This window comes from Mugil cephalus, chromosome 5 (genome assembly GCF_022458985.1).
Source record: "Mugil cephalus isolate CIBA_MC_2020 chromosome 5, CIBA_Mcephalus_1.1, whole genome shotgun sequence".
Taxonomy (NCBI): Eukaryota; Metazoa; Chordata; class Actinopteri; order Mugiliformes; family Mugilidae; genus Mugil; species Mugil cephalus.
In genome coordinates, this window is record NC_061774.1 from 17,777,001 (window position 1) to 17,793,720 (window position 16,720).

General features: G+C 43.9%; 2 protein-coding genes across 5 annotated transcripts in view; both read left to right on the forward strand.

Annotated features, from left to right (window-relative positions):
* Window positions 1-13,246, forward strand: part of ppp2r2ba (protein phosphatase 2, regulatory subunit B, beta a) — a 42,541-nt gene extending 29,295 nt beyond the window's left edge. For 3 of the 4 annotated variants that reach the window (XM_047585320.1, XM_047585321.1, XM_047585322.1), the window contains exons 2-10: window positions 429-526; window positions 1,693-1,858; window positions 2,734-2,846; window positions 5,874-6,051; window positions 6,513-6,677; window positions 9,299-9,468; window positions 10,020-10,111; window positions 10,209-10,332; window positions 11,319-13,246. In XM_047585320.1, coding sequence (XP_047441276.1) covers window positions 429-526; window positions 1,693-1,858; window positions 2,734-2,846; window positions 5,874-6,051; window positions 6,513-6,677; window positions 9,299-9,468; window positions 10,020-10,111; window positions 10,209-10,332; window positions 11,319-11,474 — 1,262 coding nt within the window. In that variant the 3' untranslated portion in view covers window positions 11,475-13,246. Of the gene's footprint in view, window positions 1-428; window positions 527-1,692; window positions 1,859-2,733; window positions 2,847-5,873; window positions 6,052-6,512; window positions 6,678-9,298; window positions 9,469-9,665; window positions 10,112-10,208; window positions 10,333-11,318 lie in introns of those variants that run through there. The other variant, XR_007112854.1, reaches the window with a different exon arrangement.
* A 58-nt stretch (window positions 13,247-13,304) lies between these two features.
* gpr151 (G protein-coupled receptor 151) lies at window positions 13,305-16,062 on the forward strand. The gene has a single exon (XM_047585323.1). The coding sequence runs from the start codon at window positions 14,136-14,138 to the stop codon at window positions 15,465-15,467; it is 1,332 nt and encodes a 443-aa protein (XP_047441279.1). The 5' UTR covers window positions 13,305-14,135; the 3' UTR covers window positions 15,468-16,062.
* Window positions 16,063-16,720: the final 658 nt, after the last annotated feature.

Genomic DNA, 16,720 nt, shown 5'->3' on the forward strand with positions numbered 1-16,720 from the left:
TAATCTACACATGAACGAACATTTCAGCTGCATAAATAAAGCGGTTGGAAGATTTATGAATGCGGTTTGCGATGGAGCAGGAGAGTCGAGGACTATCGGGATGAATGACATTACAAGTGTGGCGGCGGCGTCTCTAAAAATAATCAGAAGTGCAATTAAGTGACACAGATTGGCTCACTTCAATCAGACGAGACGAATTATCATGCGAGTCATCCCATGGTTTCTCCTAACCCACATTTCACCAAACTGGGGTACCTCAGAGCCTTAGAGGAGTCCTCTGTGGATTCCCCTCTCCTCCTCCTGATGTGTTTTCTAGGAGTCACTCCACCCACTCCCTGAAATATTTTTCAGAGAGTGGGCGTACCTGGATGGTACTTTGACAGGTTTGTTCATGTCCACACTGACATTTTGTGCTTCCTGTGTTGCAGCTGACATTATCTCTACGGTGGAGTTTAACTCATCGGGGGAGCTGTTGGCCACCGGGGATAAAGGAGGCAGAGTGGTTGTCTTCCAGAGGGAGCAGGAGGTAGGAAATGCCAACAATGCAACACTAATTACACCGTCCTTCTGCTAAAAGGATTTGACAGCATTGAAACGTTATTGTTTTTTTTTTTTGTTTTTTTTGGCTTTTATAACTACAAAGGCGAGGTATCTGAAAAGGACCTCCAACTGGAAATATCTTAAAACCAACAATGTCTGTCTAAGATGTCAAGATTTCCAGTAAAACCAAATATTGACAAATGCAAAATAAGAGAAATATGTGCAGATAAAGACATTTGAATTTCTTGAACTGGAGCAGCTGTACATATATAGTTGAGATATAAGTAAATCATATAGCTGAGATGCTGCTAAAGTGGCAAAATAAAATCTTGAAAATGTTTTCCTGTTTACTGTATTCCCAGTATTAATAAGCAAAGATAATATTGAGCCTGATTTAAACTAGGTTTATATGGTTGAATGAACTGCTTCAGACTTGCCCTTGAGGTTCTTCTCTGATTTCTTACTTGAAACACAAGTGATGCACAGTGATGAGTCATAGGCCTTGACCACCAACCAAGAACCAGTTGTAATAGCCCAAATACTGATGCTGCTGTGTCTTGATGTCAGTACTGATGTTCTGATGTTCAAACGACTGGTGTTTGCTGTTAAGGCGCTCATGCATAGCGTCTGTGCTGCTGTAGCAGGCTGATTTATGTTTTACAAAACGTGTCCTATATCTTTGTGTAAAGATGACAACACTTAGGATGATGTGGAGCAGGCTTTTTTGGTCATTGTCAGCATGTCTGTGATATTCCAGGCAAATCTACGTTTTTATGCAGTCGATGTGATTTAATACATTGTCTAAATACAATACAGTATTTAGACGTAGCAGTGATACTGGTTGAACTTAATTTTCCAAGCTTTCAGCCATTGGAAATACATACAGGAAATTAAACATTTGATCTGGAGCTGATGCTAGATCAAAAGTCAGGGGATTCCCAAAGAACAAAAGGCCACAATGGCTGTAACATTTGATGACTCCGATTAAAGGGAAGTTGACTTTATTGGAATGTATATTTGTACCCTTTCTGTACACGTTCTAAAACACTGGAACATCTTATACCAGCTTTGAGAGTTACAGTATTGTTATCTTTTGAAATTTACAGCAAATAAATTAATGTCTAACAATGTTTCTCCTTCTTTCTCTGCCAGAGTAAGAGCCAGCCCCAACGTCGTGGGGAGTACAACGTTTACAGCACATTCCAGAGTCACGAGCCCGAGTTTGACTACCTGAAGAGTTTGGAGATTGAGGAGAAGATCAACAAGATCAAATGGCTTCCTCAGCAGAATGCAGCGTACTTCCTGCTTTCCACCAACGGTCAGTCAGTTAGCTAAGTCAGCCCGGGTACAAATGGCAAAATACTCCCCATACGGATCACAATATCATCCTCAGAGTGTGTTTTATGTGGCTGTTAGGTTGTTGTTAGTCAATAAAAGCACCAGCTAAAGGTAAGAGTCATTCTTCACTTTGCAGAATGGATAGGTGTTATTAATATGACATTAAAATGTCTTTTTGACTATTGCCGTGAACCTATTGGTGTTTTGCTTGACTGAGCAAGTGCCACCAGCAGCAGTTTTCAGATTAAGGACTTCATGCATGACTGCCACAGTGCGAGCACACACACCCACACACATACAGACATATCAAAGCATGTGGTACCACACACCAATCATGCACGATAGCTCAAACAGACACACACACATCAGCAGAGAGACGTCTCGCAGATTGTGGGCTTCATGCATGGCTGCTACAGAAGTGCTAGCGGTGGCTGGAGCAGATGGTGGAGGGTCCTGTGGCGATGGCCTTGTTGCTCTGACACCAATATTCACAGTGGAAATTAAAAGACAGAAAAAAAAAAAAAGCAACAACCTGACTGCTGCTGCCATCCACTTCACTAGACCGAGACGATGAAATGTAACTGGTGTGTGTTTATGTGATGCGGAGTCGAAAAGCGCCCAGATGGCTATATTGGGGGGAACGCCGCAGCAGCGAAATGTACTCAACTTGTAGATTGATATCAGTGACATCAGAATCTACACAGGAGCCGCCATTCATCATCCATCGCTGGCTCCTGCCCAGCTATGTGCCAGATTGGCTTCCCAACCCCCCGCATCCATCTTGTATCGGAGATTCACTGGAGTGAGCCGCGAGCTAACTGTATTTTGTGTGTTTTCTGTGTGTGTCTATCTCAGACAAGACAGTGAAGCTGTGGAAGATCAGTGAGAGGGACAAGCGGCCGGAGGGCTACAACCTGAAGGACGACGATGGACGGATCCGAGACCCGTCGACCATCACCTCGCTACGGGTAAGAGGTCGTGCAAAACTACAGACAACGTCCACCCAAAATGTAACATGCGTTCTATTGAATAATGCTATGATGCACCTTTCTGGTGTGTTAAAATTTTACCAGTTGATTTAAAGGCCCCAGATCAGCATGGTCCTTGGATGCACCACTAGGCTCAAACAACATGACCTCAGTTTTATTGTCATTTAGGTGCACAAAATTCATGGCCAGCCATGCCTTGATTTCTGCAAAGCACGACAGCAGTTGTTTTGCAGAGCATTATTATCTTAAGCAATTATCTTGCTTAAGTGGCAAATATATTTGACAGTCATCAGCGTAAAAATGAAATGCAATGCCATGTTTCCGGAGAACTGATCCAAGAGGATGTAAGTAGAAAGGAAACAAAAGAGGGCCAAGTATAGAGCCTTGGGGCACTCCCAACCTGAGAGGTGCTATATGAGACTCAGTGGCCCCAACAAGGACACAAAACTTCTCTCAGTTGGGTAGGACCTAAATCAATCTAAGGCATGCCCACCCAGATATTTTAGACAAAAATACCAAAATCCGACAGTGCAGATGACTAAAACAACTAACAATCTACCATACAGCACTTCACATATTCTGTGTTTTCTGCTCACAATAGTCTAAACTAAAGACCATACAGTATATTATACTGAATGAACGAGACTGTGATGTCAGGCAGAGATCAGATTAATCTCGAGTGGAATAAAAATAAGGCATTACAAGACATCAGCATTATTAGTAGGCTTATTTTATCTTATACACAATTTCTGCCACAACACTCAACTCATACAAGTTTTAACTTTGTTCTCTCATAGAAGCCACTTTGAATTACCGTTACAAGTCAACTAGACTTGCACCACACAGTTTCCCACCTGTTTGCTCAACATTAACTGTGAAATAAAAGTGAAAATAACAAGAAAATCATCACACAGCAGAAGAAAAACAGACAGAATTTAAAGGATTGCTTTAAACTTCAGCAGTTAACAGCTGATAACCACATCAGTTCTGGCTTCGTTCATCTTTTCAAACACTTATGCGATCAAATGGGACACCATTCTTCAGTCCCTCCCAGTCATTCCACCCAGAAAGAAACAACATACATATTGTCAATAGGTTACACCACCTGCTCTCATTCTCACTGTAAATTCCCTTTGATCTGTTTTTGTCTGATGTCTTGTTTCCATCGTAACCTACATTTCTAGCATAGCGCTGCTCACTACCAGATTTTATTTGACGCCCCTGGTACAGTCCTACTTCACACCGACTGTTAAAAATGAGTCTTGAGCCCAAAACAAGGTAGTTATAGGATTGGTGTTGCGCTCCTTTAAAAGTTATAAATTATAAATAAATGTTATAAATATATAAAATCCAAAGCCGTAGGTGCTTGACTTGAGAAATAACCAGGGCTTCTGTTAAGACCTTCACACTGAGTGTCCTGGAGTCTAAATAAGAAGAGTTCAGATAAGCTGATTAAATCAAAATTTAGCATTCAGCCTTGATGCTACGGTAGCCTTTAATCCTCCATACACTTCTTAGCAACACTTTTTTTCTAATCGTTATTTTAAAAACCAGTGAATATCATATGATCAGTCTAAATTCTAAGTGTAAAAGGAAAGCGATCAGTACGTGCACTGAGATGAACACCATGAAGGGATCATGATCTGTCTCTCGCCCATTCTTATCACCCCACTACCTATTTCATTTTCACACAAGGGAAGGCCCACATAGGACAGTGTGTGTGTGTGTGTGTGTCTGCCACAGCAGATTAGTGCTGTGTTCAGCGTGTCTGTCCGCCTTTGTCTGGCTGGCCGGGGGATCATAGCAACCTGGAGGACAGGCTGGGACTGTGTCAATCCTGTTTAGAGGCTGTGAAATCTGAGCAGGGGGTGAAAGCGGGAGGATAGGGAGGACCTCAAGAGTACTAGCTGACACACAGCCAGAAAAATCAAACCAATTTTACGTGGTAAGGTTTATCGTTTAGAGTCATCCTTAGACATAAAATAATAAGAATGAAACACATTCTGTTTGGTGTTTCTAAGTGATTTGCGGCGTATGCGCTTTAAAACGGAAAACAGATATCTCAATTTAATTTATTCAGTTTTACGTTCTATAAGGAGGACAATCTATTAGATCACTGTAAGGTGCGGGGGCAAGCTGAACAGTGTCTGCCAGTGTTTTGGGGGGTTACAGGTTAATAAGGTCCGTGTCTTTCTGGACAGCCAGTGAAAGACATGGAAATGAAGTGACACCCATGGAGATACAGGAGCCTGCTGGGCTGCCATGTCTCTCAGTCAGTGCCAGAAACGGACGAGCAAAAAAGGGAAGAAGCAGCCGATTTGTTCTCCTCGCTCCCTCCCCTCTCCTCTCTCTTTGTCTGGGTTTTATCTGGCCAACGGGGGGCTGCATGCAGACTGGTGCTGGGCGTCTTTGAAGCCCAAGCAGCACTGTGCGACCGTGCATGTGTGTGCGTGCGCGTGCGCGCGTGTGTGAGAGCTCGTCTTAATTCTGTAGTTCTGCAGTTATCATTCCTCAGCAGGGCCCGGCGATGCCCCCGGGCCATCTCTTCTTCCGCCTCCTCCGCTTTCTGTCTTTTTTTTTTCTCTTCGACGCACACACAAACAAGAGAAAGGGATTGACTTATTCAGCACTTCCATGAGACAGAGAGAGGGAGGCATGATCAGTCGCAGAGTAGCTGTGGAGCAAACTGATATTCACAGTCTGATTGAAGCGGCCCATCAAACAGCCCCGGAGCCCTTCAGAGACGCTGTCTCTGTTTCATTAAGATTTCTGGAGTAAATGTCAAACGAGTCCCTGGAGTCATACACAGTTGCGCCTCTCACACACAAACACACCCGGTATATTCTTAGGCACAGACAAGCAAATCATGCACAGTCACACAGATAAATATCTAAGAAGGCCTTGATGGAGCCAGCTTCAAAGAATACTGTGTGACACATCAAAGCCTTTAAGATTAGATTTTTTTTCTTGAATATTTTTTCTGGATTTCCTCATTGGCCCTTACAGGTGCCGGTGCTGCAGCCTATGGATTTGATGGTGGAGGCTACAGCCAGACGTGTGTTCAGCAATGCCCACACCTACCACATCAACTCCATCTCTGTCAACTCCGACCTTCAGACCTTCATCTCCACCGATGACCTCCGGGTGAACCTGTGGAACCTGGAGATCACTGACCGCAGCTTCAGTATCCTTTGACTCGGGTCTTTTCTGCATTTATCATCTTTTAAAAATGTGAAAACAAAAAAAAAAAATGAACCCACACCTGCATCACCCACCTAGACTGCAGGAGGCACCCCCACCCCATAGCAATGAGTGATATATGAACAAAAGATGCATTGGTGCAGATTTAACTTCCCATCTGTGTCTAACGTAATTAAAAATGGATTTAAGATTTCGTCGTGCAATAAAATAACTATTCCACAAACATCAAAAACACTGCACAGTGACTTTTACCTGCATACTTTTAGTAGATTTTACTGATAATACTTTTGAATGCAGGACTTTTATTTTTTTTTACAGTTTTGTATTTGTGCAGCTCATTTAAATCTGAACACCACCAGTGACGCTAGCCACACTCCACGCGCCTTCACTGGATGTCCACTGTAGTCGTCTCAAAGAGCTTGTTCCTTAGCGCCCGTGTCTCAGACATCGTGGACATCAAGCCAGCGAACATGGAGGAGCTGACAGAAGTGATCACCTCCGCCGAGTTTCACCCCCAGCACTGTCACACCTTTGCCTACAGTAGCAGCAAGGGCTCGATACGCCTCTGTGACATGAGACAGGCTGCGCTCTGCGACAAGCACTGCAAATGTGAGTATCATGGCGGGGAAAAATTATTCAGCTGTGGCTTGGAGATGCTTTTAGTTTTCACATTTGTACTATTTTATTTTCTTAACAAGATTCCTGAAATACTGAAATCCCACCAGACAAAAACAACAACAAAAAAAATTCTAACTAGCCACTTTTAAAAACTTTATCATTTGTAGAATTTTCCATTAAGATCTTTATTGATTTTTAGTTGTTATGTATTCTTAAAATCCAAATTTTTCCATCTCACAGGCTTCCACACTGAAATGCTAAAGCCTTTAACTTATCTTTCCTTTACACCTGTCAGATTTAGATATGTAGGTTCAGAGTTTAACTGTAACTGAAGTTTAAACTCCACAACCACAAATTAATTTCAAACAACTCTATGGAGACAGAGCAGTAATGTTGGTTACATTGACATGGACACTATCGGGAATCAGAACTGCAACGGCCCCACTGAATCGGGGAATATTAATGCCTAATAGACTTGAAAAGCTTGATGCGATCGTTGAACACTCGAGCCCATCTCATTCATCTTTTCCCATTTACTTTAGTCAATAAAATTCCTCTTCTTCCTCTGTTATATTTCCACCAGATTAAACGTCACACAGCGGGCAAGACCAGGCTGTGCATGTAAAAAGTAACCATATAAATTAAATTGTCAGTGGTGCAGTGTGGCTACTAAAACTATGACCAAATCATTGTCGACCAAAATCAAAATCACTGATTGTTGCTCCTCCTCTAGGCTTTATACGGTTTTCCCCCCATACGCAGGTGAGAGCAGGTGCACCCAATCCCTTGCTGCGTAGTTGGGAAAAAGCACAATGCCTGGGTGCACACAGGAGAGACACAACAAGGCACACAAGACACAAGAAACATGGATAAAAACTCAATATACTCAACATAACAATGAGCTTCAAGCAAAAAGGAAGGAAGTGATCAGGAGAGAGGTGCAAGCCTGTGTAAAACTCAAAATACATGACCAAACAAACACTAATAGAAATGGGAAATCAGTCAGCATGCATAAAACATGGGGTTGTAAATTCAAGGATTTCCACTGTTCCGGCTCCACCTTTGTGTAGCCGTGACATGCAGGCTTCCCCTGCTCAATATGGCACGATTGATAACCCATCGATAGATCTCGTGGCGCGTCTCAAACAATGAACGGCCTTCCCTGAAACCCAACAACCCACGCATACGATTTGGCTGAATGAATAATGAATACATTGACATTTTCGCCGGCAAATCAATGGCTTAAGAGCAATCGCATTAGTCCCTCGTGGATGCACCTTGTTGTTCAATAATGTCACTCATTTCCTCAGACGTATCGATGCGACCACTGGACCGAGCGCTAACGCGGCCTGTTGAATTTCACATGAACGTTTGAGGGCTGAGTAAAAAAAAAAGAAAAAGGAAAAAAAGGGGGGTTGGGTTCAGAAGTGAATTTGAAGCTTTTTGGATTGTCTGATATTGACATACCTGCTGTGCACACACACACATTATACACACAGAGTGGGCAGGTGCTGTGGGTAGCCTCAGGACAGGTCCGCTGATACTGACCTACTGTCTTTCTCAATGTGCAAGTATGACTCAGAGCTTCCCTCACACAGACACACACCCACGCACACAAAGTCTGATATACAGCTACGCAACACCCAAACCCCCCAATCGTACTGTATCGCCCTGCGTACCTGTAAATCTGGGAGGCTGCTGGTATCAATCAGTGTAATAGCAAAGATGGATGGAAGGGTGAGGGAGAGAGAGATGGCTGGAGGGAAAAGAGAGGATTGCCAAGGCCCCGGGACAGAGACAGAGGGTCCAAACGGCTCCCCTGCCGACTCCCCAGGGACCCTATTATGCACCCCTGGAGCAGGACGAGAGGGAGGGCGGGGATGCACACACATGCATATATACATGCACACACATCGCACCCCTGCTTATTCACAAACGCTCGTATTCATCGGCACACACACACACACACATGCACATGCACACACAAATCCAGCAGGGCTCATATGGGCCCAGCACTTTGACATTGATTTGTTTTTCTTATCCCTTCCTCATCCCCCCATTTTTTCATCTCTCACGCTGCATCCCTTGTTAGACTCCCCACTGACACATCACAGAGCTATTCTCCAGGCCTCAGCTGAGGAGTGCGGGGGGGGGGGCATTTTTGGAGAGATGGAGAAGAGCGAGGGGAGCGGGGTGGGAGGAAAAGAGAGGGAAGGAGGGGGCAATAACTTGACAGCTAACGATGGAATGCCTGGCTCTTATCCCCGGCGTGCTGGCCTGCACACAGATCAGCAGCTGCCAGAATCAATATGAATCATAACCAATATTTACCCACCATGCTGACCCGCGACTGTCTCCCTGAACACACAAGTAATTCCGTGAAGAGATGCAGCTGCGGCAGTAAAGCCCCGGCATCCAGGCATTGTTGTGGCGGTTACTGTTTGCTAATGACAACCCCCCCATCCACACACACACACACACACACACTCAAACCAAATCTGCTTTTTTTTTTCTTTGCTGTAAAATGATTTAAAGAAACGCTATGATGTAAAATGCATAAAAGTATCTCTGTATCACAAGATAACTGCTTTTTGTGTTTCTCTCACTCGTAGACTTTGAGGAGCCAGAGGATCCATCCACGCGCTCCTTTTTCTCCGAGATCATCTCATCGATCTCCGACGTGAAGTTCAGCCACAATGGACGCTACCTGATGACAAGGGACTACCTCACTGTCAAGGTGTGGGACCTTCAAATGGAGAACAAGCCACTGGAGACTTACCAGGTACGCTTCTGTCATGATTTTTTTTTTTTTCCTGCCTGTTGGACATTTTGAATCCTCCGAAGATTGTTTTCAGCTGGTGAAGTTGGTAAATGAAGGGCTGGCCTAGATCAAATCAAAATGTATTGATTTCAGGCTAATCACTCAACATAATCCTGTTTCACTGTCACCCCACCAATCTGTAACCGTGTCATCTTCAGCAAATACCCCGGGAGGCTTTATTGAGCCCAGCGTCCATTAGAAGACAGATAGTGCTGGTAGTGATGCAACGTGAAGGGCAAAACCTCCCACTGAGTGGTCATCGGGGTCAGATCCACATTGCCTGATCAGGGGAAGCCATCTTAGGGCAGGTCATGATTGATAAAGGCCATCAGCTTGGCTCAGGGGATTCTCTGTCCAATCCCACCTGCTACCTAGCATCTTAGTGTAGGTCAGCAGGTCTGGTAGGATTACTGAAAGTAGAGCATATGGAGTTACAGCTTATGGCTGCATCGTCGTCCACTAAGACAGTGGTAAAATGGCTGTAACACAAATATCTATTGTTTGTTTTTCAGGTCCACGACTACTTACGGGGCAAACTCTGTTCTCTTTATGAGAACGACTGCATATTTGACAAGTTTGAGTGCGTCTGGAACGGGTCAGACAGGTGAGACTTCTCCTCAATCTATCCATAAATCGATCAGTACACCTGCAGACCCCTCTCTCTATAACCTCCCACTCTCCTTTCCTCTACCCCCCTCCAGCGTCATAATGACCGGCTCCTACAACAACTTCTTCCGAATGTTCGACCGCAACACCAAACGTGACGTCACACTGGAAGCGTCCAGAGAGAACAGCAAACCCAGAGCTATTCTTAAGCCTCGCAAGGTAAATCGCCTCACACGAACACAAGTTATTCCATCGGTTCAAAGAAAAATGGATTTAGTTTTATAATCCCCGAGAGTCCCGAAACCAATCAGGACAACGGAACAGAACAGAACAGAACAGACAAGGCCACAGCTGACGCAATGAAGCGTTCACTGATTCTTCTAAAGGGCGATTATTTGTTGGGTCTCTTTTATGATAGATCAAACCTGTGATAGTAAACTGAATATCTTTGGATATAGACATTTAATAAGACAAAATGATAGATTTAAAATATGACAATTTGTGCTCCGGGAACTTGTGATAGAATTTTTTCTCTATTTTCTGCCAAGTTATACATCAAGTACTAGTTGTACCGTCAGGGAACAGACAACAGTAGAACAGGGATGAAGGTTCTACGGTTATTAATTTTTCTATTAATGTTAAGAAAAGTCAAAATAGTCACTTTCAACCAGCATAAACCTGTGCATGGCAACGTTTCACCTACCAGCATAGCTGCCAATCAATTTTCTATCATTCAACTAATTGTTAATTTAATTAGTTGCAGACCTAAATACCACTAAATCCACTTGCCTTCCATTGGAGGTTACCTGTCCTGTAACTTTGTAATTATGATACATTCCAGATGTTGCATTACAAATGACCTTATCGGTTCCCTCTCACCGGGGGATAGGTGTGCAACTACCTGGTGAACAAAGTGAAAGACTTAGCAGATAATTAACTAAATATTTCCCTTAAGTGTTAGTAACAAGTCTAAAGGGAGAGAAAATATTGGATTAGGATGGATACAAATGACTTCAGATGAAATAAGTTTGCACAGTTTGCAAACTCTCAGTTTTGCATGGCAATTTTATTTCCATGTTATTTCAGCTCCTCACAAGTGGCCAAATGGAATGAGTTAATAAAATCCCTGAAATCAGAGTTGCTTGTGCTGAAACTGCATAAGCATTCCGCCTTAACGCCTCTTCGTCCCTGATGTTGTCCTCCAGGTGTGCGTAGGTGGGAAACGCCGTAAGGATGAGATCAGCGTAGACAGCCTTGACTTCAGCAAGAAGATCCTCCACACCACGTGGCACCCACACGAGAACATCATCGCTGTAGCGGCCACCAACAACCTCTACATCTTCCAAGACAAGGTCAACTAAAGAGCAGTCCGACCCCTGACCCCCCCGTACATGTGAGGGGCTGCTGTCTTGGATTCCCCGCCACCCCCCGGCTCTGCTGAGCAAGCGCAGAGTTGAGTATCCAGTGACTGACGTGGGGGAAGTAGACAGTGTGAATTTTGGGATACAACCTGGATACAACTTGAGGAAAAGGGTTCCTTGAGACCAAGAATGAACTTTCATTCTTCAATTTGACTTCTAATTTAATTTATTTAGCCACGCGGACCCCTGGAGAATTGAATCCTGTGCACTTGTGCACAATTGCTGCATGATTAATAGGATGTAGCAGCACCCTGGACCCAGAAGAAAAGGGCCAAATGTGGGCACATAAAATAGAGCACACAGACAGAAACCACGCTTACATGATGGTGGCTCGTTGTCATGTAGCAACAGTGCCCCCCTGTGTTTCAGTATGCTCATGCTACAGTTGCATGTGATCAACCCTGCGGCCTCCAACTGAGGTGAGGTTTTGGACAGTGCAACGTACTGCAGACAAAGAAGAGACTGTTAACCCCTGACCTGACAAACTGAGAGTTTTCTCCGGGTCAGTCATTTGTAGTACCAATTTTGTGTCTCCGTGCGAGACTGCTGTAGTCTGTAATGTGAATGAAGCCCGTCCAGGCCGTGTCAATGGTTTTAATTTAATGCTGTTGTTTTTGTTGAGTCATTCTCTCGGTCTGTGTAGAAGCTGTGGTGCCTTCTTTTGGTATGTGGGGGTTTGATGTAGTGGAGGGGAGGGCGGGTGGGAGGGGACTGACTACAAGGCGGGAGTGTGAATGTTTCAAATGAAATGTTAACTTAGGAAATTTTCTTTTTTTTCCCCCCAATTTTTCTTTCTTTCTCTATGAACAAAAAACAAACAAACAAACAAAAAAAAAATAAAGGTCCCGAGAGGAAAAAGTGCTTGAAGCAATGTAGTCAAGATTAAGTTATAGCACCGGTTACATGCTTGTGAGCTCAGGAGAGGACGCTGTGATATGTACAAAGTATCTGTTGCTCTCACATTGCAGTTGTCAGTCAGACGTCATCAGTTTGCAAGAGACGAGTCAAAGCCACACAAATTCTTTTTTTTTTTTTGTTGCAAAATTCCTGATAAAAAAAAAACTTAAAAAACTTCTTGCAGCATTTTCACATGATTTGGATAGTTCTGAAAATGATCTGTAGATGGTAAAACCGTAAGCTTATCACGATGAAATATCGAACTCAAACTCGAGATTCTCTTGGCATAACAATGCTAGCATAGGTCCTTTTTTGCATGTGTTGGATCCGATGAAATTGACAGCCTGCATATAGTTATTTGAACATCTGCAGATCATCTGAGGCGCTATTCAATTTAAATTCAAAGTTATTGGCTTTCTCTCCAGAGCGTTCAAAAATGTTTGGTTTTTAGATTGCTGCCGTTCCTGTTCGCGTTTCCCCTCTCGTGGGAGACGGGCGACATGGACATGGAGCAGCAGTTGCAGGTCGTCTTTCAGTGCTCGGCTTAGTTTGGAGATCGTCTCAGATGAGCCCACTCCCATAACGCGAAGCAGCAGACAAAGGTCTAACTGAACTCTGTGAAATCAGGGAATAATTAAGTGTGATTCCTTTAAATGGTAATGTCTTCTAAACAACCTCCTTTGTGACACTTCTAATTGAAACAAAACTTTTATAGCTCAGAATGTATTGAAATGCAATGAATTACCATGCAGTCTTTATGCTTACTGGACTTTCTTTGAATAAAAAAGAATAAAGATGTGCAAGTTCAAATCCTGCATTGGTTGGACGTCCTGTGTTATCGCCTGCAGAATCAAATGTGTGTGACATGTTTCGTGTCCTGACCATGATCATCGCTGCCTGTGGTGTAAGGACGCCCTCGTGTGGACAAACAGTAGGACGAAGGAAACCATGATTTTCTGGACCGAGTGGAGTTGGTTGGTGACGGACTTCAAATCGCTAACTACTGTCAAAGATTTCTTAATTTAGTTTAATTATTTGTGTTTATTAATATTATATTACTGTGTAGTACAATCTTAAAATGACAGAGAAGTAACTACTCTACCATTTGGAGAGTGGTAAACAATAACAAATGACAACATCCACCCGGATTGCTGATGAATGCCACATTTGATGTTCTGTTTGGTAGCAAATCTAAAATACTGCACAAAATCAAAAATCTCTCACCAACAGATTGCCCTGAGATCTTCTCTTTGACACATTATGCATTAAAAACCTCTTATATAAAACACCTAATTACTGAAACCCCTACTGTAATGACCATTAATTCACAATCACTTAGAGAAATTAGAAATCTAATATATTCGTCCCCGCACCAAGTTTTTCCTAATTGGCCCCATGAGGGAGCCATCTACGCACATTTTGCCAGCTGGGGACATCAGCTGTCAATCAAACACCATCTTTATAACTAGCCGCAGAAGCTGCATCATCGCGTCTTAGGATAAACCGGGAGACAGACAGGAGCTCCACTGTGATCACTGATCGTCAATCAATATCTTCTATGATGCGATTGTTTTCACAGGTTTAGATTCATTTTCTAAAATACAGCTTTTCTGTTTGTGGAAGTTCTTGGAAGCTTTTTTCATCTCCAGACTGCCTCGGACTTCTCCTCTCCTCTCATATCAGATCACAATCGTCTTGGGAAAGATGGATAAGTTGAGTGGGAACAATGGGACTGTGTTGAATAGCTCCATAGACAAGTGGCCGTTCAATGAGTACGGATCTTTCCAGCATTTTGACCCCGGAGAGCTCAGGGTCCTGGTGCCGGCTATTCTCGGAGTCATCTGCGTCTTGGGTGTGGCTTGTAATCTCACCGCGATGGTCATCCTGTTCTCAAACGCACATAAGGGCAAACTGTCTCTCATCAACTCCCTCATCTTCAACCTGATGTTTGCCGACGGGCTGGTGCTGATGTTCACGGTGCCTTTCAAGGCTGCCTCCTACTCCAAGGCTAGCTGGAACCTGGGCTGGATGGTATGCAAGACGGCCGACTGGTTCCTCCAGTCTTGCATGGCAGCGAAGAGCTTGACAGTGGCGATCATGGCCAAAGCCTGCTACCGCTATGTGTCAAACCCCACCAAGCAGGTGAGCATCCACTTGGGCTCCATCCTGGTGGTGCTCTTCTTCATCTGGCTCTCCGCCTGCTCCGTCACCATCCCTCATTGGCTTTTTGCTACGCTGCACAGAGAGATCCGGGGACTGGTGTGTGTTCTGATGGTTCCCGCTGAAGCCCGTAATTTCATGTCGGTGTACATCAAAGCATACCCTCTGGCGGTCTACTGCGCACCTCTCAGCTTTGCCCTGATGTATTTCTGGAAGGCTTATGGCCAGTGCCAGCGTCGCTCCAGCAAGACTCAGAACCTACGGGCTCAGATCCGATCCAGGAAGCTGACTTTAATGCTTTTTAGCCTCACTGTGGCCATGGCTATCCTCTGGCTGCCGCAGTGGGTGGTATGGGTTTGGGAGCGTCATAGGGCAGAGACGGACACAGAAGGAGCTCGGTCCTTTAGCTCCTCTCCTCCACTTCTTCTGACCCTCTCTGCTCAGCTCCTCACATTCTCTCTTTCACTGGTGAACCCCCTCATCGTCCTCTCCCTCTCTGAGGAGTTCAGGGAGGGTTACAGGGGCCTGTGGAGGCGCCTCACCCTACGCAAACAATCTCCACCTAAAGCAAAGCCTGGACCTCACAACCCAACCACTCTCAAGTCCCCTTGTCCCAGACCGGAGACATCAGGCCAGCTGGGGAGGGAGTGTAGCCTTCAATCGAGCTCCATCAAGGAACCCAGCAGAGAAGCTCAGCCTCAGTCGGAGCAAGGTGGAGGAAGAGGAGGAGGGAAGGAGGCAGACAGGGTGAGCCTCAAAGATGGGATTGTCTTGCCTGACGTGGAGCAGTTCTGGCACGAGAGGGAGACCGGACTGCACACGGAAGAAAACGATCCCGTGCCGTGGGAGCACCAGAACAAAGAGGAAAAAAAATAACCAATCTCCTGAATGGACTGCTGAGAGTTGCGCCGTAAACCTGTGGTATCCTGTCAACTGTGTTTATGATATTATTCAGAGGTAAGAAGTGAAACCAGTGCGAGCGTGGACTACAAATAGATTAGCATCATCTGTATAAATGATAAACTTTGCAATCATGTCTTTACGTTGATTACTGAAGCAGAACTGGATTGTAATTGTTTATTTGTGACTGTAAATTTAAGTTTCTGGTAAGCAGGACATGGTATACACTGTATAGAGTACAGTAGATGATGTTAAATATATATACATATATATATATATTCAGTGTTGCATATTAAATCAATATAATACGCAGCAGATTTTAGTATTGGGATATATAAGACTGCCCTTCACTTAAAAGTTTAAACAGGAGAATCTTAATTGGAGGTTGGTGCTAAGACTATATTCTGGAGTTGAGTCATTGTTTGTACGGTATACTCATTTAGATAGGAAAGTGATGTGGAAGTAGGTATTCTTTTTGGTGTTTACTGCCCTCTTTCAGTGAAAGATTATTTTGTCATAATTGTGCATCTGAATGACAAGTGTTTACAATAAAGACAACTGTCTAAATGTAGTTTGAGTATGAATGTCTCATGGGGTCAAAAATAGTTAAATGATAGCAGTGCAGGTGTTTAGTGTCATCCCATGTCCACGCGTACAGTCGAGTCTTAACAGCACATATCAGACATATTTCCAGCAGAGTCATTAAATTAATTTTCATAAGGGCATCCATTAGCATTGCCACAGGTTCTAATTAAAGGGGAAAACACTCAGATGTCGCCTCAGTGGATTCACCTCTGCAGGAGTCTCATAAGGAATTCTCTCTTCATTGATCTGAATGCACAAGATAGGTCAAAACCTCACAGTTACAGGGATGAACATCACGAGAGGAAATTGTGCCACGGCTGAGCTGTGATCGATCCGTCTGTCTGCTGTAAAAGCTATCCAGCTGTGATGAACACTGAAGCCCGTGTAAATAATACTCATTTTCGGCGTGATGAGAGACCTCAACTCCCTATTTTTCGCGTTTTTAAAATGTCTTGCACCATAAAAGGTCTGTAAAAAGTGCAAGGAGAGCAGAAGAACATTTAGGATGTAGTCATCCCACATTTTCCTAACACCTCTTTTTTCTCCATCCCCTCCCATATGACATTTTCCTCTCATTAATCATTTATGCTGACCTTTCACTGCCAATGGCAACTACCTCTATCATAGCAGCACTTAACTATATA

Excerpts from the sequence above, each read along its gene's own strand:
- gpr151 (XM_047585323.1), top strand. The coding sequence starts at position 14,136 with ATGGATAAGTTGAGTGGGAACAATGGGACTGTGTTGAATAGCTCCATA.